The sequence below is a fragment of the Salarias fasciatus genome, chromosome 4 (assembly GCF_902148845.1).
Source record: "Salarias fasciatus chromosome 4, fSalaFa1.1, whole genome shotgun sequence".
NCBI lineage: Eukaryota > Metazoa > Chordata > Actinopteri > Blenniiformes > Blenniidae > Salarias > Salarias fasciatus.
In genome coordinates, this window is record NC_043748.1 from 16,367,679 (window position 1) to 16,389,493 (window position 21,815).

The following is a 21,815-nucleotide window of genomic DNA, read 5'->3' on the forward strand; positions in this document are numbered from 1 at the left end:
GCAGCCATTTCTAAACAAACAAAATGAAGAATATTTCAATCACTGCCACCCATGGATATGTCACCTGTCCTGCATCCAGCTTATCTGGATTTATTGAGTAGCACAAAATCTCCAAAACTGGAATTTAATCTTGCAAACACTCAAGTCTGGATATCATTTAAGCTACATGTCATGTAGATTGAATTCATGTCAAATGTGTTGTTGGTGAGTGGGATTTGCTGCAAAGCACATTGAAAAAAAATTCAACAAGATGTAGCAACTGTCAAGAAGTGATAGTATTATTCCCATGGGGCAACTTGTTTTGCAGCCAGCAGCAGAAAAGCAAGAACTAAAAAACTAGAACTGAATTATGACAATACCTGCCTAAAAAGTTGCTGAGTGTTGAGAGAAGGTTGTTGAACCTGTTAGTGCTGCATTCTGGGACAATGTCTCTATCTCTGTCCTGGAGAAAACAACTAAAATTCATCAGGAATGAACTGTAGATATCAGCAAAGGACTGTGCAGACTTTCGGAAAGAACCGTATAACACTGAAATAATTGTGTCACTTCATGTTAGCGTCAACTTACACCTCATATTAAACTGATAGATTGATACTGTGTGAGTGCTGGACTTTCAGGGAGTGCTAAATTCCCTAAACACTGATCCAGTTCATAATCTTGAGGATTTTACACCGAGTTGTTCTGTAGTTGCAAATGAACAATTCAAAAACAACTGGCACAAAGTAAATTGAACTTGCGATCTCACAGCAACCTGAAAAAACAAACTGTAAAAATATCAAAAATTACTGTTTATTTGGTTGATTGCCTGATTCATTTATTTATTTCTTAATACATTCATTTTAAAAGGTCTGGAGCAGTTATAGTCACCGGCTGCACCTTGAGGAGGAGAGCCACCAATGAAGGACATGAGGAGAGAATCAACCAACTGACAAACTTTTTTTTTTTTTTTTTTTTTTTTTTTTTTTTTTAACAGGTTTGATCCTCCAAACTCACTTTCACCTTGACAGAGGCACACAGTGGTGCTCTGACGATCACGTTGTTGGATTTTAGCTCCACTGACACTCTGCTCCTCAGACACAAAGTAACAGATATGGGTGCGCTCCACCTTGATAGAGGCAGTACTGTGTTGACTTTGGATGAACATTTAAGCACATGGGAGCACAGCTGGAAAGACCACCTGGACTGGACTGCTGACACAAATGCTCTGTGTGAGAGAGCACAGAGCTGGCTGTACTTCCTCAGAAGCTGCTGCAGATGTTCTGCTGATTTTATGTGGACATTTTTGATCTTTAGCTGTTTCTGAGTAAAAAATACTACATGGTGCACCCATATCAATTCAAGACTGAAACTATCTAACCAATAAAGACTATATTTAACTATTCTGAGTAAAATATGAGTTGAACACTACGATGAGGCTTGGAGCCAGTGTCACATTGCGGAGGGGGCGGGGACTTGTAATGAGCCCTGATAGCTCATTGGCTATTTCACTTGTTGACAATCCACATTATGGATCTAATCTTGATCTGAGCTTCAGTTGGCTGCTGCCAGAAATGGACTGAATGAACGGCTATAGCTTCAAAAATAAAAAGAAAGTCTCACACTTTGACCCATCAGAATATAAAATAAAATGATAGATCAACAAAGAGACTCAATTTGCTTCATAAACGGCCAGACATTAACATGACAGCTTGTCATGACACAGCTGATCAATTAGTTGCCTTCATAACGGGAAACGGAGACACAAAGGCAAAACGAAGTGTGCATTATGATACGTTGTGCAGCACAGGGTGCACTGTTTCAGCACCATGGTCAGCGCCATGACTTTCTCATTAAAATAGCGACCTGCTGAAAATCCAGCATCACAACAGCCGATTGGCCAGTTCAGCACCATGGTCAGCGCCATGGACTTCAGTCATATGTTGCTCAGATAAAGGTTAAAACGTAAAGCAGACTAAACCAACAGGGTGGGAAACGATGGACAGAAGGTCAACGACATACAGGGATTTTGGACACCATACAGTCTTAATAACCTGCATCAAGTCACTCATGATCAACCCAGACAAGACAAGTGAAGAAGCAACGTGTGTGGCCTGTGTTAATGCAATAACCAAGCAGACACGGCGATCCACAACACAAACAGCTATGAAAACAATACCAGACAGCCAGCATCTATGGCAATCCTAGTCTGTGTCATCACAATGAATATGGAACGACTTACTGATGATGTTCTCGTCCAGTGATGGAAGTTTGAATCCGATCCAGGAAAACTGCCAACAAGAATGTATCCAAACCAGCGGGAAAAAAATCCACTGCAGACAATACGAAATATCCAGAGTCCAAAATGTCCAAAATAAAAAAAAGTCCAACTGTTTGAACATGCCAATCTCGAACATATTCCGGAACTGAGTAGCGTGGCCTCATAACACATGGCACCATCTTCATCTCCTTCATCCTCGCAAACCTTTCAGCTACCTGGTTCTTATCAATGACAATATCCCTCTTCAAAGTGAGGTTTGAGAGTCTGGCCTTGCTCATTATTTCAGGCGGCTGGCGTTCAGGTTGTTGTTATTATTATTATTTTTTCGGCATCAGTCTGGCGGTGGGCCCCACCTTGGGCCCGGGACAGCCGCACCCTCTGCCCCCAGACTTAAGATCATTATCACTGATATAACTTCAGCGAAACCACCCAGCAGTAGAGAAAGCTCATCATGCTAACTAGCTACGTAGCATGCACAGCTACTTGTAATTACAGCAAGAAGAAAATAAACTTCCCCTAAACTTAATTTCTATCTGAGCCAGGTAGATTCACTTCATCACTTCCTACCTGAGGGTCTCTTCTCCTTCTGCCTCCCCTTCCCCTCCACCACTGCTGCCACCTCCACCATCTGTGTGACTGATTGATTAATTGATAACAGCTGTGGTCCAAGAGGGAGGGGCATCGCCTTTGGCTGATCCAGCTCAGAATCAATCATGTCTAATGGGCCAATCTACCCGTTTTCTGAACCAATAGCTATCATAACTCATACCATTGTGCCATTGCAAATGCTAAGAGCTCAGTTAAAAAATAAAAAAACAAAAAAGAAAACTTGCCTTCAATCACCATCAGCCCACAGGGAAGCCAGGTGGCCAGTCCAGTGGTGAAAAGTTTTATTTAATACTCCCGAGAGTTAAAGGCAAAGTTCAAAGGCAAAAAGCAAGTGAGTATAGTTAGACTTTTGCTAAAAAGTCGTTTCTCGTCACTTTTATCTTTATTGGTAACTTGCTGAGATATGTACATCGAGTTGTCATGATCAATATATCATGAGCGACAATCTCACACAAGTGGAGCTAAACTGAAAGCTATTTTTGTGGGAGATTTCAATGTATTTGCAGATATAATATTTCAGCTGGTTTAGCAGGTAAATAACGTGGTTAGTTGTGTTGAAAGACTGATCAAAATTTTCATGTCCTGTTAAAAATCACAATGTAAAGTGGGCTTTGTTCCCTCCTCTGCTTCCATCATGTTCTCTGTGGCTGCATTACTGCTGCCAGCAGCTGCATCCTGTGAGGAGTTTTCAGTCATCTGGAAAGATTCCAGAAACACTGAATGATCAAATTCAAGATGAAGCTAATATCTGTTTCTTATTTCAACAGGTGTATATCGTGTCAATCTCAGTAAGCCTGATTTAATGTCCGTGCAGCCTGGACAGTCTTTGACCATCACCTGTCAGGTTTCTGGTTATTCTCTGACTACAGGCTGGATCAGACAGCGCCAAGGAGCAGCAATGAACTTGATCTTGGTTCGATGGGGTGGAGGAGATTTTTACCACAACAATGCTCTAAGAAACAAGTTCAGCTACCGGACACTGACTGCAACCAGCAGAGTGGAATTAACAGGGCTGAATCTGCAGCCTGAGGACACTGGTGTTTATTACTGTGACACAAGTCACCAAAGTACCTTCACAAGAAGTTCATTCACATGAGGCTCAGTCACTTTTGATGACAACTACTACTTCTATGACTGACTAACAATGCATTTTTAAATAGATAAATAACATTTATTGGTTATATTGCCTGCAATGCTTTTGAGAAAACATGCAATATTTGCATTGAACAACTGTGCTGTGCACATCACACGAATGTGTGTGCACGTGTGTATGTTGAGGAGGAGTCAATGCAAAACATCATTTGTCTTTCTTACTTATCTGCACAGAAGCAGAGCAGTGATCCCCAGTTTTCCATGATGGACGTCGTCAGAGGACTGCTGCTGTTAACGCTCTGCTGGGCAGGTGAAGAGTCAACATTTTCAATGATTATTCTGATGCAAGGACAACAGTTCTCACACCAGTCTTCTTCATTTGTCCTGACAGGTACTGGTGCTCAGACTCTGATTGAACCTGGATCAGTTCTTAAAAACCCTGGAGAATCACACACTCTGACTTGTACAGCTTCTGGATTCACATTTCGTGATTATGACATGGACTGGATGGACAAGCACAGGGTTTCTTAACCCTGGTCCTCGAGGCCCAGTGTCCTGCATGTTTCACCTCTGTTACGGCCTGTAACTAAAAACAGAGATAATATAGAAAAACTCAAAGGATTCCTGAAGCCAAACACAAACCAAAAGGATAATTCAAAACACAGAACCAAAACTACAAATAGTCAAACCCAAAACGAGTGCCTCACTACCAAACACGATACTAATTCAGAGCTCAAGAGGCACGAGAGCATGGCGAGCTACAGCCAGCTCCAGTCTGTGTCCTGCTGGCTGCTTTTATCCCCTCAGCTGCTCCGCAGGGTTGGTTGACGAGGTGCTCTCGGGCCAGGCTCCCCAGGTGCAGGCAATGGAGATAATTCCTGCAGCAGCAGCAGCCTGGGATCACGCACTCTGACACAGACACACACTCACATGGGGGGGGAGAACCGAGAATACGGCGACAGCCGTAACAACCTCTCTCCCAGTTGGAACACACCTGATTGCAATGAGAGCTAATGCAGTGAGAGCTTCTTTACAAGCAGCCCAGTAATTAGCTCTTATTGCAATCAGGTGTGTTCCAACTGGGAGAGAGGTGAAACATGCAGGACACTGGGCCTTGAGGACCAGGGTCAAGAAACCCTGGACGAGCACTCAACGTTACTCTGTCAGTTCAAGGGAGGTTTACTATCTCCAGAGACAATGACAAACAGCAGGTGTATTTACAGATCAACAGTCTCAGCACTGAAGATTCAGCCGTTTATTATTGTGCTCGACTCCCACAGTGACTGAAGCTCCTTTAGAGGTCATTCAAAATCCAAATATCCATAAACGATGTAACATCGCAGCCACCTCACCTGGCAGGGATTATCCATTGCTCCTTAATGTGAGTGGCTGGCTACAAAACAAATCGCTTGCCTTCTTGGGCAGTGGTTTGGATCTTTGGGACTTCACAGGTCTTCAGGTGGGCACCCCCTTTCACAGGTGTTTCGTCAATTAGCCTACGACACCTCCGGGGGGCTTGACAGCGGGACCAACGTCCTGGAACCACTTCCTCCATCCCTCGGATCCTCTCCACTCGGTTCTGCTCTCCCTCCTATCTGCTGGCTGGATTGCGCCATTGCTCAGCCTTCTTCAGCCAGAGCCATCTTGACGCTGTCTCTGCCTGTTTCGTCACATTCCCAGTCAGCGTCTTGCGCACAGGACCTTTCATCCCAAGGGCTCCCAGTGCTGTCCACAATGATTGCCCTGGAAAACCTCTACAGCCAACTTCGACTGGGACATTCCAGGCTTTCCAGCCCTTCTGCTGGATCTCAGAAATCAGAGGCTGATACTTCCCACGCTTCCGCTCATGTGCCTCTTCAATCCTTTCCTCCCAGGGCACTGTTAGCTCCAAGAGGACCACCTGTCTGGTTACTTTTGACCAGATCACAATGTCAGGACGGAAGTTGGTGTCAATAATCTCTCCCGGAAATTTCAGCTGTCTTCCAAGATCTACTCTCATGTCCCAATCCTCTGCTGTCGCGAAAATTCCTGTGGACGCAATGTGTTTTCCGACAACCTCCCCAGGCTTGAGGAAGCTGATAAACCGAGGACCTTTGGCCTCATGACTGGTCCTTTTCTTCTTCCTTTCCCTCTCCAAACCCTCGGCTAGCTGGGCCAACACCTGGTCATGTCGCCATCTATACCGCCCATCTGCCAGGCCAGCTTGGCATGCTGAGAGGATATGTTCCAAGGTAGCTGTCTTCCCGCACAGTTCACACTGGGGATTCTCAGTCAGTCTCCACTTCTGGAGATTCGCTGGTGTGGGTAACACGTCATAGACAGAACAGAGCAGGAATTTAATGCGATGTTCTTCCATATTCCAGAGCTCGGTCCACTTTAGAGACCTTCCTCGGACACCCTCCCAACGTGTCCAGCTGCCTTGCGGCTTCATAGCCACTGCCCTAGCTAGTCCAGTCTCTTCCTCACCTGCCCGCACCTCTTTCTGTACCATGCTTCGCCGCTCCTTGTGATCTGCCCCCCTCCAACTTGATCTGTACTGTATTGTTAAGTGTGTGTGTGTGTGTCGATCTTGATTTACTCCTTTGTTTCATTTTTTTCATTCTTCTTCTTTCCTCTGCCCTTTTCCTCCCTCTTTCTCACCTCGTACTGTTCCACACATTTTAGTTTCTTTTGCAGTGACTAAAAAACTGAGAAGAACCAATAAAAACCAGTTACTGCTCTCTGATCGAACCTTTAAATGAGAAAAGGAAGTCTGAGGAATTTTTTTTATTAAAACAAGCCCTGCAATAAAACTCCATCAAAAAACAACTGGGGCCAGTACAGGTAATTAATTAAGGATTAAAAAAAATAAATAAATGTGCAAAACTGAGGAAACAGCAGCTGTTGTGGTTTAACTTCCCATTCCTCAAGCTCACCAACAACATGTTTGACGTCCTTCTGTAATATGAGAAATGTATTCAAAATGGTGAATGTAAGAGGAAATGCAGAACAGTTTTCTAGAAGTGAGGAAAGAAAATAAATGTTTTAAGCATCTGAAGTATGAAACACCCTAAAAGTAAAAGGAGCTTTAGGAAAATGTCTTGTTATTGCATCAAACTGTTTTTCTGTCTTGCCAAAATCAATCTCATTAAACTGACAGTTGACTCCAGACTCAGAGTCATCTGTTGACTCGTCATGTCTTTGCATTGTAGCAACAGGGCAGAACTCGTGGAGAACATTAATGCATGCTAAAGGAGGATATGGAAGCTCCAGGCTGCAGGCCTGAAACCCAGAATCAAACCTTTTCAAAGAATGGACAGTTTGCTGAGACAACTTGATGGAGAAAATAATTATAAGCCTGACTTTACCAGCCACCATTCAAGTCGTATTATCAATACAGTGGACAGATTGGCTTTAAACATTCAGGAAATCAACATAAACAGTGAGCAAAAAGAACAATACAGGCACCGCTCAAAGAAATCAGTCAAGATTATCTGAACTTCATTCAGTGTTCTGGTCCAGGATAACTTTGACTTCACAGCAGATGCTCTTCCTGTCAATTCCTGTTTCACAAGAATAAATCCAATCAAACAAAACTTTGAATGAAATAAATAAAAAGGCACAAAATTATATTAGACTGTCATTTATTCCCAGTTCAGAAAGAGAAGAAAAAAACAGATGAGAGACTACCACCACAAAAAGCTGCTCATCATTGCTTTCTTTTCCTTTTGAGTTTTGTTGAGTTTGTTTCAGCTCCTGAGCAGCCATTTGCCAGTCAAACCACCAAGTATCTCAATTTCTTTGTCTTCAAACATCTGCTGAGAAAATTCGCATAATTCTTATCTCTGGAAACATGCAGATTTTGACAGACTTCAGCATTAATTTAAACGTTTTCAGGAAAATAAGTCTGCAAGTGCTGCCAGCATGAAGATGAAGTCATACTATGATTGAATTACCACAGGTTCAGCAAGAATCTGATTATAAAGTGACTTTAATAAGTGTTTCCTGTGTATTATATCATTTGAGAAAATTATACTGGTTTTGTTTTTTATTGATCAGGTGTTTTTATTTATCAGGTGAACATCTTCAGTTTCCCTCAATTTCTGAATTTGATGAATATTTGTTACTGATGTTTTGAGCATGTCACAGCAAAATATATTTTATTAAACTTTTTCAATGTCAGTTGAAGGTCGCTGTGTAAAAAATGAGCACAAATCCTAAAGTTGTTCCAGTGAATGCTCTGCGTGTTATAGTAACATTAGTAGGGAATAATAATGTGATCTCCCAGTTCAGTAAATTTGTTAAAACTTTGCAAATAAATAATACTCTTTTCCACTGGCTCCAGTTAGAACAGCAGCAGTTTGATAAACTTTTTACAAACACGGCGGCGTTCTGCATGAAGCAGCTATAAAAACATCCAGCTCTCACCACAGTTTGCTGCACATCAGTTAACCATCAACAATGTTTTCTGTTGCTGTCCTGTTGCTCTGTGCAGCTGGCTCCTGTGAGTCCTCTCTGTCTTTGACAAAGTTCATGTGTCTTTGCTGTGTGATCTGGACATTTGTCAGGATCAATTTTTGTTATCTATTTAATACTTATGACATTTTTTATAGTCATCAATATTTTTACAGATGTGAAATGTGAACAAATAAACCTGAAAACTGATGGTACCAGAGGAGGCGCTACAATACCACAAAAAGAAGAAGCAGGGAACTTAATCACTGTATAAATCATCATGGCTGTGAGAGGCTTTGCACATGAACCCAGAAACACAAGAAAAATAAACTCACACATCTCATAGAATATAAAGAAACAACTCAAAAATCAACAGATGTTCCTCTGTCTCAATGCTTGGAACAAAAGTCCCATCAGTGAAGAGCACGATTATTTTCTCTTTCCTGGTGTCGAACAATCAGTCATGCATTTGAGGCTGACGGGTGACTATTAAACTGTCCGTAGATGTTGATGTGATTTTGAGTGATTTTCTTCTCTGTGACCGAATGAAAACCTGTCCTGTGTGTAACTTGACTTCCTCCATTGACAGATGTGAGCAGCTCCAGCGCCCTGTGACACTAAGTTGGATAAAGTAGTCTCGAAGAAGGATTTATTATAATCTGAATGAAAAATATGTTTTTGAAATAGAAAAGTCGAAATATTAATAATTTAGATAATGAATAAGATATTGAAATTAAAAAGTCTCTCATATTTTCTTCCCTGAAAACAAATACAAATGACTAAACTCCAAAGGAGGAGTCAATGCAAAACACATCCTCCACCTCTACTTACTGGCTGCTCAGAGAATGACAGACAGCAGTAAACAGGCAGTTTAACACGATGGCCTCCAGCAGCTTCAGACTACTGCTTTTAACTCTCTGCTGGGCAGGTGAAGCATTTCACAAACCTTATGTTGGTTTTCTATTTCAATATATTGTTACTGACAGCAAGTGAAACTGTTTGTTTTGTATTGACAGGAGCTCGTAGTCTGACTCTGACTGAGTCTGATCCTGTGGTCAAAAAGCCAGGAGAGTCCCACACATTGACCTGTACAGGTTCTGGATTCACAATGAGCAGCGACGATATGGCCTGGATCAGACAGGCTCCTGGGAAAGGACTGGAGTGGATTGCCTGGCTTGAGGACGGCAGTAGTGGCACAAGTTATTACTCTGAGTCAGTCCGGGGCCGCTTCACCATCTCCAGAGACGACAGCAGAAATCAGCTGCTTCTGCAGATGAACAGTCTAAAAATGGAAGATTCTGCTGTTTATTACTGTGCCAGAGAGTCACAGTGATGCAAACCTTCAGTAGAGTGAAGCAAAAACTCACTGAGCCTGAAAACCCATAACATGAAGCTGCCAGAGGAGGAGCTACAAAACCACAAAAAGATGAGAACGGGAACTGTCTTGGCTTTGAGAAACAGGTTTGCACATGAACTCAGAAAGGCCAGAAATATACACCCACACATTTTGCACAAATAAAGGGAAAAAAAATCACAGCTCAACAGATCTTCATTTGTCTGAAGGTTTGTCACCGAAGGACGTCTGCAATGTCCATCATAATAACATCTGTTATCATGTCAATAGTATTTTTAACGTTTAATTACTTCTCTGCTATTTGCAGAATAAGATTAATGACTTTTTCTATTATTTTACCAATCTGCTGTATACTGAAGCCTCAAGTGATTGTACTGATCCATAAAGACATGTTAACACAGAAGCAAGCTGAAGCTTTGTCAAATCTAACTTCCACTGTCACCCTCAGATCTTCTGTCCATGATTCTTCATCTGCATATTTGACCGTGAAATTTCATCAGATGAAAATTTAAAATCAAATCCAACATTTAGTTTTTATGAAGAGCATTACATCTTGATGTGACTGTAAGGAGGTGAAATGCTAAATGGAGTAGAAAGGACAGGTAGTGTGAAACAAGACGAGTCAAGAGTCAAAACTAGAAAATGTTGACTCCTGCAAAAAAGAAGCAGCAGAATCAACTCTTGATGAGGCCAGGAAAGGTTGTGATTGTTTTGTTTGTTTTTTTGTTTTTTGTTTTTTTTTTTGGCGGGGGGGGGGGGGGGGGGGGGGGGGGGGGCAAATTTCCACTTTCTACCCCAATTGACTTGTTTTAAACCTGATCTTCGCTCCACACTTCAAGACAAAATTTGCTTGTTTGTCAAACTGTTATTTCAATGTTCTTTCACACTGTGGTGGAGGTTGAACTCTCGCCTGACAGGTTTCCAAGTCCAGATTCACAGTGGGGATTCTGTTTCTGTCAGTGTAGTGTATGGCGTCATTTTAGTGCCAAAATTCCGCGGGCAAAAAAAAAAAAATGTGCGCACAGTCAAACCACTCTCTGTGCGCTCGCGATGCCTCTCTGCGTGCGCGGTCACTTTTTACGCGCGCGACATCACTTTTTGTGCGCATGTGATTTGTTTCTGCACGCGCGGTGGTGTTGACCTTTGGCACTGAGGGGGCGGGCTTTGAGTTGACGCCACTCAACCCCTCTCTCCTTTGTGATTGGTTGCTCTAAACGTCTACTGTCTTCCGGTCAGAGCCAATCAGAGGTTAAGCAGGGCGGGTCGTCATCATTTGGTGGCAGAATTGGAAAACTGAGGAGTAAAATTCACATAACATAACCTCCGTTACAGTGATTTGATTACTGTGAAGGAAACCTGGCTGTTTCCTGGGAGGAGAAAGAATGAATAAAAATGTTTTCATGGAGCTGTCAAGGCTATTTGTCTTAAATGTACATTTAAATTATATTTGATTTGTGTCTGCTGGTGTATATCTTATATTTATTTAAGTATATCTGTCTTAGATTTATATGTAATTTATATCTTATTCATTTCTGTTAGTCTATATTTGGTATTTGATTATATCTGTCTTAAATGCATATTTAAACTATGTTTAATTATGTTCTTTAGTTTATATCTGTTATTTAATTATACCTATCCTAAATATATAGTTAATTTTTTCTCTTTTTTTCTGTCTTTTTCAATAGTGTGCATGTTTGTATTTTTTCAACATCAAAAATGCATTCGAGGCTGACTGGTTACTATTAAACTATCTGCAGATGTTGATGTGATTTTCATGTTCCCGATAACATGCATCACAGGTCAATCCTCCAGTCACGTGAGTCTGACCATCAGCCTGACTCTCCATCTGGAGAAGGGTCCCCGGCGCTCTCGGCAGCTGCCCACTGCTCCTCCTTACGGAATGCCTCAGCGGCATCGAAGGATGGGTTAAATGTAGAGGACGAATTTCATTGTACATTCAGTGTATAATGACAAATAAAGCACCTTACCTGTTTTTTTTTTCCTCTGTGACTGAATGAAAACATGTCCAGGCTGTATCTTGACTTCTATAGACAGATGTGATCAGCTCCAGTGCCCTAAGTTGGATAAAGTCATGTACTGATATTAATATCATAATCTGAATAAAAAAACATTGTTTTGAAATAAATCAGGAAACTGACAAATTAAACAATAAATTAAATATTACAATGAAATTGTCCCTCATATTTTATACCATGAAAGCAAATGCAAATAACTAAAGCAAAGCTGATTTTTCCATGAGGAGGAGTCAATGCAAAACACATCTTCCACCTCTACTTACTGGCTGCTCAGAGAATGACAGACAGCAGTAAACAGGCAGTTTAACACGATGGCCTCCAGCAGCTTCAGACTACTGCTTTTAACTCTCTGCTGGGCAGGTGAAGCATTTCACAAGCCTTATGTTGGTTTTCTATTTCAGTATATTGTTACTGACAGCAAGTGAAACTGTGTTTTGTATTGACAGGAGCTCGTAGTCAGACTCTGACTGAGTCTGATCCTGTGGTCAAAAAGCCAGGAGAGTCCCACACATTGACCTGTACAGGCTCTGGATTCACAATGAGTGGCTACTGGATGGCCTGGATCAGACAGGCTCCTGGGAAAGGACTGGAGTGGATTGCCATGCACACCAGCGGCAGTAGCAAATATTACTCTGAGTCAGTCCGGGGCCGCTTCACCATCTCCAGAGACGACAGCAGAAATCAGCTGCTTCTGCAGATGAACAGTCTAAAAATGGAAGATTCTGCTGTTTATTACTGTGCCAGAGACACAGTGTGTGAGCTTAGTGTTACAGCTGTACAAAATCCCACAGTTGTCTGTTCTCAGGCCTTCAAGGTTGCTTTTAAAGGTTTTCATTTTTTACTTCTGAAACATTTTGTTTTATTCATTTGATTCATTAATTCAATTGAATTAAGATAAAATGTAATGTGTTAATCTTCATCTAAATACCCTGTAAACAAATTGAACCTTCTAAAAGACAAATAAATATGATTCCTCATGTGATGGAAAATAGTGCTTGGGTCAAATAAATGCATATTTGTTGAATAAATAAATCAACATCATTTGGTGCATTACATCAGATGAAACAATTCTTTTATTTAAAAAACTGATTAAAATTTTACACAGACACGCACGCACGCCCTCTCACACACACACACACACACACACACACACACACACACACACACACACACACACACACACACACACACACACATAAACACTGATCATTTGGTCAAACGGTCTTACAGTTCAGCTCAACACCATAGTTCACTTGCAAAAGCTCATCTCTCTCTCCCAAAACTATTCACTCATGTTTCAAACCTACATTTCTTTCCCATATCTCAGTGGCACCAAAATACAAAGATCCTTCTCAACAGCTTTGCCTCATTTCTCAAATCAGACCAGACGTTCTGTATTCTCTTGGTCCCCTTGTCAAAAACAACCTGGATGGTTCAGCAAAACCACATGGTTCACCTGTCAAAGCTCAGATCTCTTCCAGAACACTTCACTCAGGTATCAAAACTACATTTCTTTCTCAAACAGACGGTAAATGCGCTCAAAATGCTTTGTCCTTTTGGAATCATGTGAGCACTGCAAGTCAAAATGTTTCGATGTTTTGTCTTTAAGGCAGAGGACCATTGAAATATTCCTCATCTACCTTCCTGTCTGAGCCCAGTCCTTCATTCACAATGGTTCCTGAGATTGTTTTTGTTTTTTGGGGTTGTTTGGCTAACAGGATACATTTTGTTTGAAAAAATGAAAAAAAAAAGCATTTTACAGTAACAAGAACCTTCAACTTTTGATTCACACATTGCACTCATACTTCCAAGGAAACTGTTATTTTTTAGTCACACAGAAAGTAACTTCCATCCATCAAAGTGCAATATACTGTAAAACACACACACACACACACACACACACACACACACACACACACACACACACACACACACACACACACACAGTCTTGTATTTCTATCCTTGTGGGGACCGTCCATTGACTCCCATTCATGTCTAGCCCCTAACCCTGACCCTTACCCTAACCCTAACCCACACCACAACAAAGCCTAACCCTAAAGAAATGTTTTTGCACTTTTACTTTTTTCAGTAACAACAACATGGTCAAGAAAACACTGTTTCTCCTACTTAGGACCGGAAAAAGGTCCCCACAAGGCACGTCGTTTCACGTTTTGCTATCCTTGTGGGGACATTTGGCCCCAACAAGGATAGAAATACGAGAACACACACACACACACACACACACACACACACACACACACACACACACACACACACACAAAGCAAAAACAAAACAAAAAAATCCCCCAAAAAGTAGGAAAAATTGTATGTAGCCCACAGTGCTGTAAATGAAGCTGGAGTTTCACAGCTCACTTCTTCACTGGTCACCCTCCTCACCCTCCAGACTGTCCTCTTCACCGTCCTGATCGGGCTCCTCACCCTCATGCAAACAGATTCATGTCTCTGAGCAGCTCCCACACAGTAGCAGAAATGAATCAGGAAGCCTTCAGACACCAGTGGAGCCGATTAGAAGCACAGTTTGTTTTCCCGAGTAAAAATATTCAACACTTCTAGAAATGTAATGACTTTGAACAGTGATGGAATGTTTAGTTCAAAGTTTCATTTTTCATCTCTATGTCCGAACCACACGACAGTGGTGAGCACACTTGTTTCACAGAAACTTTCTATGTGGATTTTGCATGTTCTTCCTGTGGGTGACTGGATTTCCTTCAACAATCTGAAAAATAACAGTGAGTCCATGACTGACACTCCCTCTGTTGGTTTGTGATGGACAATTTTAAACCAGGATTCTATTGTGTGGAGTTTGCATGTTCTCTCTGTGTGTGAGTGGGTTTTCTCTGGGGCTTTGCCTTCCTATTTAGAAACATATTTGTTCAGTTAAAGTGTGACTACTGACTACCTTTCTGCTAGAAAGGAATAGTTTGGTAAAGTCTGACAGAAAACACATGCTTGAGAAAATAAAATAAAAAAAAAACTTCATCATAATGCTCAACCGTTCATGTTGTCTTTCTGTCTTACAGTTTTTCTCAATTGGTTTGGCTCATTTCTTGAAACTGAAATTACATTTTCAAAACTCGAAGATCATTTGGCAAAATGGTCTTACAGTTCAGCTCAACACCATAGTTCACTTGCAAAAGCTCATCTCTCTCTCAAAACTGTTCACACATGTTTCAAAGCTTCATTTCTTTCCCACATAAACAGTCAGAGCCTCCAAAATGTAAAGATCCTTCTCAACAGCTTTGGCTCATTTTTCAAAACAGACCGGATGTTCTCAATTCTCTTGGTTCTCTTGTCAAAAACAACCTGGACGGTTCAGCAGAACACCACGGTTCACCTGTCAAAGCTCAGATCTCTTCCAAAACAGTTCACTTCGGTGGAAAAACTAAATTTCTTTCTCAAACAAATGGTCAATGCCCTCAAAATGCTTTGTCCTTCTGACATTGTGTGAGCACTGACAGTCAAAATGTTTAAATGTTTTGTCTTTAAGGCAGAGGACCACTGAAATATTCCTCATCTACCACCTGGGCCCAGTCCTTCATTCATAATGGTGACTGTGATAGTTTTTTATTTTCTTCTTTGGGTTTTTTAGCTAACAGAAAATATTGTGTATAAGAAAATGAAGAGAAAAAGCATTTTACAGTAAGAAGAACCTTCAAGTTCTGATTCACACATTGCTCTCATACCTCCAAGGAAACTGTTAGAATTTTTATTTACACACAAAGCAACTTCCATCCATCGGAGTTCAATATACTGTAAAATTAAAACAAAGAAACAAAGAAAAAAAACAAAAAACTAGAATCTGACACTCAGAGAGGCACAGGCGCAGACCTCCGCCACAGCTCAAATCAGTCACCAACAACAATAAGAACACCATATGTGATTAAAAAAAAAACAAAAACATTTTATTTCTCCCCAACACAAACAATCTATGGGAGAAAGCTGTTTGTTGCATGTTCATATCTCAGCGTGCTTCCTCACAGTGACTGACACTCCGGAATCCCCCTATTTTTGTCTGTTCTGGATCCTGGTATCCGGAATACTTCCTGATCTGGATCAGCAGCTGACATCTCTTAGAGTCCTTGAAGAACTTCCTGTAATTTTTTGCTGAGCCCCCTTGTCATTTATTGTTGAGTTATTCCCAACTATGTGAAAGACTCCCTATCTCTCAATGATAAAGAATCCTTTAAAAAATTCCTGGATCCAGACAGTGATCCGGATCGTCACCAAAGTTTAATGGATTCTAAGTTAGCCCAAGACCCACCTTTCCACAAAGTTTCATTGCAATCCGTCTAGAACTTTTTCCGTAATGTTGCTCACAAACCAACCAACCAACCAACAAACCGATGTGATTACATAACCTCCTTGGTGGAGGTAACAAAACAACAAGGAAAATTGTATGTTGCCCAATGTACTGTGAATGAAGCTGGAGTTTCACAGCTCACTTCTTCACTGGTCTCCCTCCGCACCATCCTGACTGTCCTCCTCACCTTCATGCAAACACATCCATGTCTGGTATTCATGGTATTGAAGTGTGTTTTTGACTAATTTTGACAGCTGAACAGATGATTTTGCAGGTGGTGACTGATACAATGAAATTAGGCTGATGTGTTTTGGAGAGAACAACCATTAGACTGAGAATCAATCAATCAGTTTAGATCGACATGACCTATTCACTTGGGAATTGTGCTAAATCTATAGTTACTGTGCTTAAACATTTGCAAAGATTTTCTGAGACATTGAGACATGTACTAAGACATTTTAAATGTGATGACATGAATGAAAAATGCCATTTTGTTGTGAGCAGCTACAGGGTAGTTTGGATATTTGTCCTTGTTGTTTTGAAAATGTAATTTCGGTTTCAAGAAATGAGCCAAACCAATGGAGAAAAACTGTAACTGAGAGAGAAGACGGATGGATTGATGGACTGATTTACACTTTGGAGTGACAACCAAATGAACACTGGAGGGCAGTCACTGTCAATTCTTCCACTCTCAGATCTGTTTGCTTTTCTTGTTGATTTCATTTGAATGAGAATAAAATTCTGAACGAATCTTGTGACTTATTTCTATTTCTACTGAGCACACTTGAAATCACATGTATTGCACCAAATTTTGACTGCAATCAAAAGAGCTGAAGACGATGAAAATCAATACAAGGAAAACACTCGTGAGGATATCTATGTGAAAATCCAAGATGAACAATTGTTAACATGTAAATAAAAGTTTCGACACAGTCAGAGTCCATCCAGAGGACATGTCCTTACACCTCCTACTGAATTCATTTGACTACATGTAAAGTGAGGGTGACTCAAAAGGAAGTGTGTGCCTGTGTGTGAGTCAGAAGACAGCAGAGATCACATTAGTTCAACTTCAGCATCAACCATGTTCTCTGAGGCTCTACTGCTGCTGACAGCTGCATCCTGTAAGGAGCTTTCAGTAGAACCACACAGAAAAAAACACTGAAGAATAGGAATGATGGAGGTGACTTTTATTTGTGTTTTCACAGGTGTTCTCAGTATCGATCTCACCCAGCCAGAGTCCATGGTTGTGCAGCCTGGACAGTCTTTGTCCATCACCTCTGGTTATTCTCTCACTGATAACAGCTATGCAACAGGCTGGGTCCGACAGCGTGAAGGAAAACCGATGGACTGGATATTTCATCAGTGGGGTGGAGGAGCTTTACCACAAAATGAAGCTTTGAAGAGCAAGTTCAGCTCCAGCAGAGACACGTCGGCTCGGACTGTGACCATTCAGGGACAGAATATGCAGCCTGAAGACTCAGGAGTTTACTACTGTGTGTGTCTCCCCACAGTCACACAAAGAACCAACAGACCTGCACGAAAAAAAAAAAACAGAAACACTGACATGTAAGTCAGAATAAATAAAGGCAGCTGCAGTGTTTTATGTAAAATGCTAAATATTTCGATTCACCAAATTCAATAAAATCATCCAGCTCTCGTGTGCATTTTTTCTTCAAAAGTCTGCAAGATGTTTGTCAACGAGAGCTCTGATGAAATACAAGTAAATGCTTTCTCCTAAAAAAGAAGTGAATCGCTGATCCTCTTCTGTCTGTTTGAGATTGTTCTCTGTTCAGATCAGACATGGACAAGTGGTGGCTCACAGGACAAAAGCAGCAACATCCACAAACTTTGCTGCTAAAGAAAACACTGATTTAACAGATATTTGAAACAATAATCTTAAACTAGAGGACTATTTTCTTTTCTAAATCACAGGATGAGAATGAAGAGCAGACTTCTCTGGGGTGTATTATTTGTTGTCACTGTTCATGGTGAGACAATAACTTGATCTTCTTTCAGGAGTTTCAAATGAGACCCAGCTGCAGCAATCTTCTCCAGAGGTGAAACAACCTGGAGAGACAGTGAAGATGTTGGGTATCTCTTCTGATGATGGCATGACAGACTTTCACATTTCATAGATCCGACAGAAGCCATGAAAATGAAGAAATGGAGCTTTTGATAAAGACGTGCGGACACTTATGGGGCGACAGTAGCTCAAGTTGGTAGAGTGGGTCGTCTTATAACCGGAAGGTTGGTGGTTCGATCCCCGCTCCCGCAGGCATAAAACTGGCGTTGTGTCCTTGGGCAAGACACTTCACCCACCTTGCCTAGTATGAAAGTTGTGAGAGTGAATGGTTGGTGGTGGTCGGAGGGGCCGATGGCGCAGATTGGCAGCCTCGCTTCCGTCAGTCTGCCCCAGGGCAGCTGTGGCTACAGTCGTAGCTTACCACCACTGAGTATGGTGTGAAAGGGTGATGTGATATTGCAGTGTGAAGCACTTTGGGCTCTGTCAAGCAGGGTAAAAAGCGCTATACAAGTGTAGTCCATTTACCATTTACACTTACACATGACTGAAGAGTTTTCAAAAAGCACAGATGATCAAGTCTATCTGACAAAAGAGTGAAACAATATTTGTGTTAATATTGTAAATAAAAACTGTATGCAGTACATGAACCTGATGTAAACATTTGCTTATCTGAAAGTGGATCATTCTCCTGAGAGAACAGCAGGCAGCAGATGTCTCTGAAAATACTGAAAGAAAAAAAAAAGGACAACTTGACTGTTTACTTTAGTTACAAAACTTGCGTTGACCCAGGAAAACTTCCATCTGAATCATATTGATTTTACATGATTAGCGTCCATGAATGGAGATTTCACTACAAATGTCGTTAACAATATAACAAAGAATTGATCATATGAGATTCATGACGTAATACTGCTTTAATGTTCTCTGTTAACTGCCTTCACTAACTTGGGTAAAAATATGACATGAAGTTCTGATTGATTTGCAACATCTTTTACTGACACTTATAAGAACAATGATTTGAAAAAAAATAAAATAAAAATGCACACAGTTAACAAATGTGACAAGTTTCAAACATTTTTTTATTTTTATTTTCTGAGAGATTGAGTCTTTGAAGTAGGGGTGTCAAACATGCAGCCTGTGGTCCAGAACCAGCTCACCAGAAGACTCACTCTGACCTGTTATTTTTCCATGAGGAGGAGTCAATGCAAAACACATCTTCCACCTCTACTTACTGGCTGCTCAGAGAATGACAGACAGCAGTAAACAGGCAGTTTAACACGATGGCCTCCAGCAGCTTCAGACTCCTGCTTTTAACTCTCTGCTGGGCAGGTGAAGCATTTCACAAACCTTATGTTGGTTTTCTATTTCAATATATTGTTACTGACAGCAAGTGAAACTGTGTGTTTTGTATTGACAGGAGCTCGTAGTCAGACTCTGACTGAGTCTGATCCTGTGGTCAAAAAGCCAGGAGAGTCCCACACATTGACCTGTACAGGCTCTGGAATCACACTGAGCAGCAGCTATATGGCCTGGATCAGACAGGCTCCTGGGAAAGGACTGGAGTGGATTGCCTGGCACCATGCTGGCAGTAGTAGCACCAGATATTACTCTGAGTCAGTCCGGGGCCGCTTCACCATCTCCAGAGACGACAGCAGAAATCAGCTGCTTCTGCAGATGAACAGTCTAAAAATGGAAGATTCTGCTGTTTATTACTGTGCCAGAGACACAGTGTGTGAGCTTAGTGTTACAGCTGTACAAAATCCCACAGTAGTCTGTTCTCAGGTTTTCGAGGCTTTTTTTTAAAGGCTATTTTTTACTTCAGATTCTTTTTTTTTTTCTTCAAAATACTTTCCAAATGTGTCTCAAAATGAATTCAGACAGCTTAAAACATTGTGTCTTGGTACTGGGCTAATACTTCTCACGAAACCAAACATGCTCACGGATAAACGACTCTTTCCTAATGTGACTGGAAATGGAGTTAAAATGAAATAAATTGTTTGTCAAAAAAAAATCATTTTTTGATTGAACACCTGACTGAAAGAAAAATGTGTTAATCAATCACAATCAAAACTAAAATTTTACACACTATTAAAAAAAAAAATGAACAGACATGATAAATAATTCACAGCATTGACACTGAGGATTTCAACAAAGCAGAGCAACACTTATCACCCAACAGAATGAAATAGAATAGCTGTATTGTAGCTCCACAAAAAGACTAAAAAGTTGAAATGTCAACATGGCTGAATAAAGTGAAATTAAACATTATAATATTCAAGGCTAAGGGAGGAGGAATGGACTACATGAATTTGCAACATCCACATAAAACTTGTTGGTAATCACAATACATCCATACATTAACTCATCATTTATATCAGTTTTATCCAATAAACTGTCGCTGAAGACAGAAAATGATTCCAGCTGACACTGTGCTGAAGGCATGATACACTCTCAACACCAGTTATTCAAGATAACTACAGACACTTACAGTCAATATCGATCTGTGAATAAACCAAACATGCCGGCTTTGGACTGCAGAAGGAAATCAGAATGTCAACAGAACAGAAAACCAGTTCCATGCAAACACAATGAAAACATGCAAACTCCACACAGAAAACCTCCACGCTCATGATCATCCCAGTGACAGTTGAAGATTTTAGTCAATTCTGCAGTTTCAGTGTGGAAGCCACCAGGGGGCAGTGTTACTCATTATTTCGTGAATCCTCTCATGGAAATTGAAAGTGACGAAAATTTTTGTTGATTTAAAACTTTATTCTGACATAGGATGTGTCATAAAATGTCTATTTGATTTGAGGGGCAATTAAAAGAAACTGAGGAACAGAACTAATAAATTAATGTGACTGAGAATGTTTTTATTCAATGAAGATCAAAATACACTTTGAAAATGGTGACATGGAAATTTAAGTGAAATATTTAAAACACCAAACATTAAAAGCAGTCACACTGGTTGGTTGTTTAGTTGCTCTGGATTTGACTGTGAAATATGAACGTATGGGCGGAGCTGGGCCTGTGCAAATTGTCACTGGGATTCAGTTTAAAACCGTATTTAAGAGGATTTTTTGGGATTTGAAGACAAAGAATCTCAGTGTCACCATGGCTCACAGAGATCTGATGCTGTTTGTGGTCATTTTGTTTCTTTTTGGAGGCGTTCAAGGTTGGTCCATTACAGAATCTGAACCAGTCTTAAAAAGACCCGGTGAGTCTCATAGACTCATCTGCACAACATCAGGATTAGATTTCTCAAGCTCAGTCTGGAACTGGATCAGACAGGCTCCTGGAAAAGGTCTGGAGTGGATTGCTTTTGTCCACACATCCAGTAGTCATATCTATTACTCCCAGTCAGTCCAGGGAAGGTTCATCATCTCCAGAGACGACTCCAGCAGTCAAGTGTATCTGCAGATGAACCGTCTGGAGACTGAGGACACAGCAGTGTATTACTGTGCCAGAAGAGACACAGTGAGAGACAGTAAGAAGAGAGTTCAACAAAAACTAGTTCCTCTCTAATCCACCATCTGAGATCTCTCTTGCAATTTATTACAATTTTAGTGCATTCAGTATGTGGGAACAAAAAAAAAAAAGAAAAAAGAGAAAGAAACAAATGCACAAGACATGACATTCAGGAAAACATCATCAGAAATTATTCATTTTAGTGTGTTTCTTTCCTCAT

The 21,815-nt window shown here is 40.9% G+C and overlaps 4 gene segments (V, D, J or C); all 4 read left to right on the plus strand.

Annotated features, from left to right (window-relative positions):
- The first annotated feature begins 9,263 nt into the window (after nucleotides 1-9,263).
- On the plus strand, nucleotides 9,264-9,725 carry LOC115386834 (Ig heavy chain V region 914-like). The segment is given in 2 exon segments: nucleotides 9,264-9,320; nucleotides 9,409-9,725. Coding segments are annotated over 2 exon segments (366 nt in total).
- Nucleotides 9,726-12,030: 2,305 nt separating this feature from the next.
- Nucleotides 12,031-14,250, plus strand: LOC115386835 (Ig heavy chain V region 914-like). The segment is given in 3 exon segments: nucleotides 12,031-12,142; nucleotides 12,229-12,557; nucleotides 14,188-14,250. Coding segments are annotated over 3 exon segments (441 nt in total).
- A 2,935-nt stretch (nucleotides 14,251-17,185) lies between these two features.
- On the plus strand, nucleotides 17,186-17,962 carry LOC115386836 (Ig heavy chain V region MC101-like). The segment is given in 3 exon segments: nucleotides 17,186-17,225; nucleotides 17,310-17,597; nucleotides 17,898-17,962. Coding segments are annotated over 3 exon segments (393 nt in total).
- Nucleotides 17,963-19,394: 1,432 nt separating this feature from the next.
- On the plus strand, nucleotides 19,395-19,930 carry LOC115386837 (immunoglobulin heavy variable 3-53-like). The segment is given in 2 exon segments: nucleotides 19,395-19,456; nucleotides 19,545-19,930. Coding segments are annotated over 2 exon segments (435 nt in total).
- Nucleotides 19,931-21,815: the final 1,885 nt, after the last annotated feature.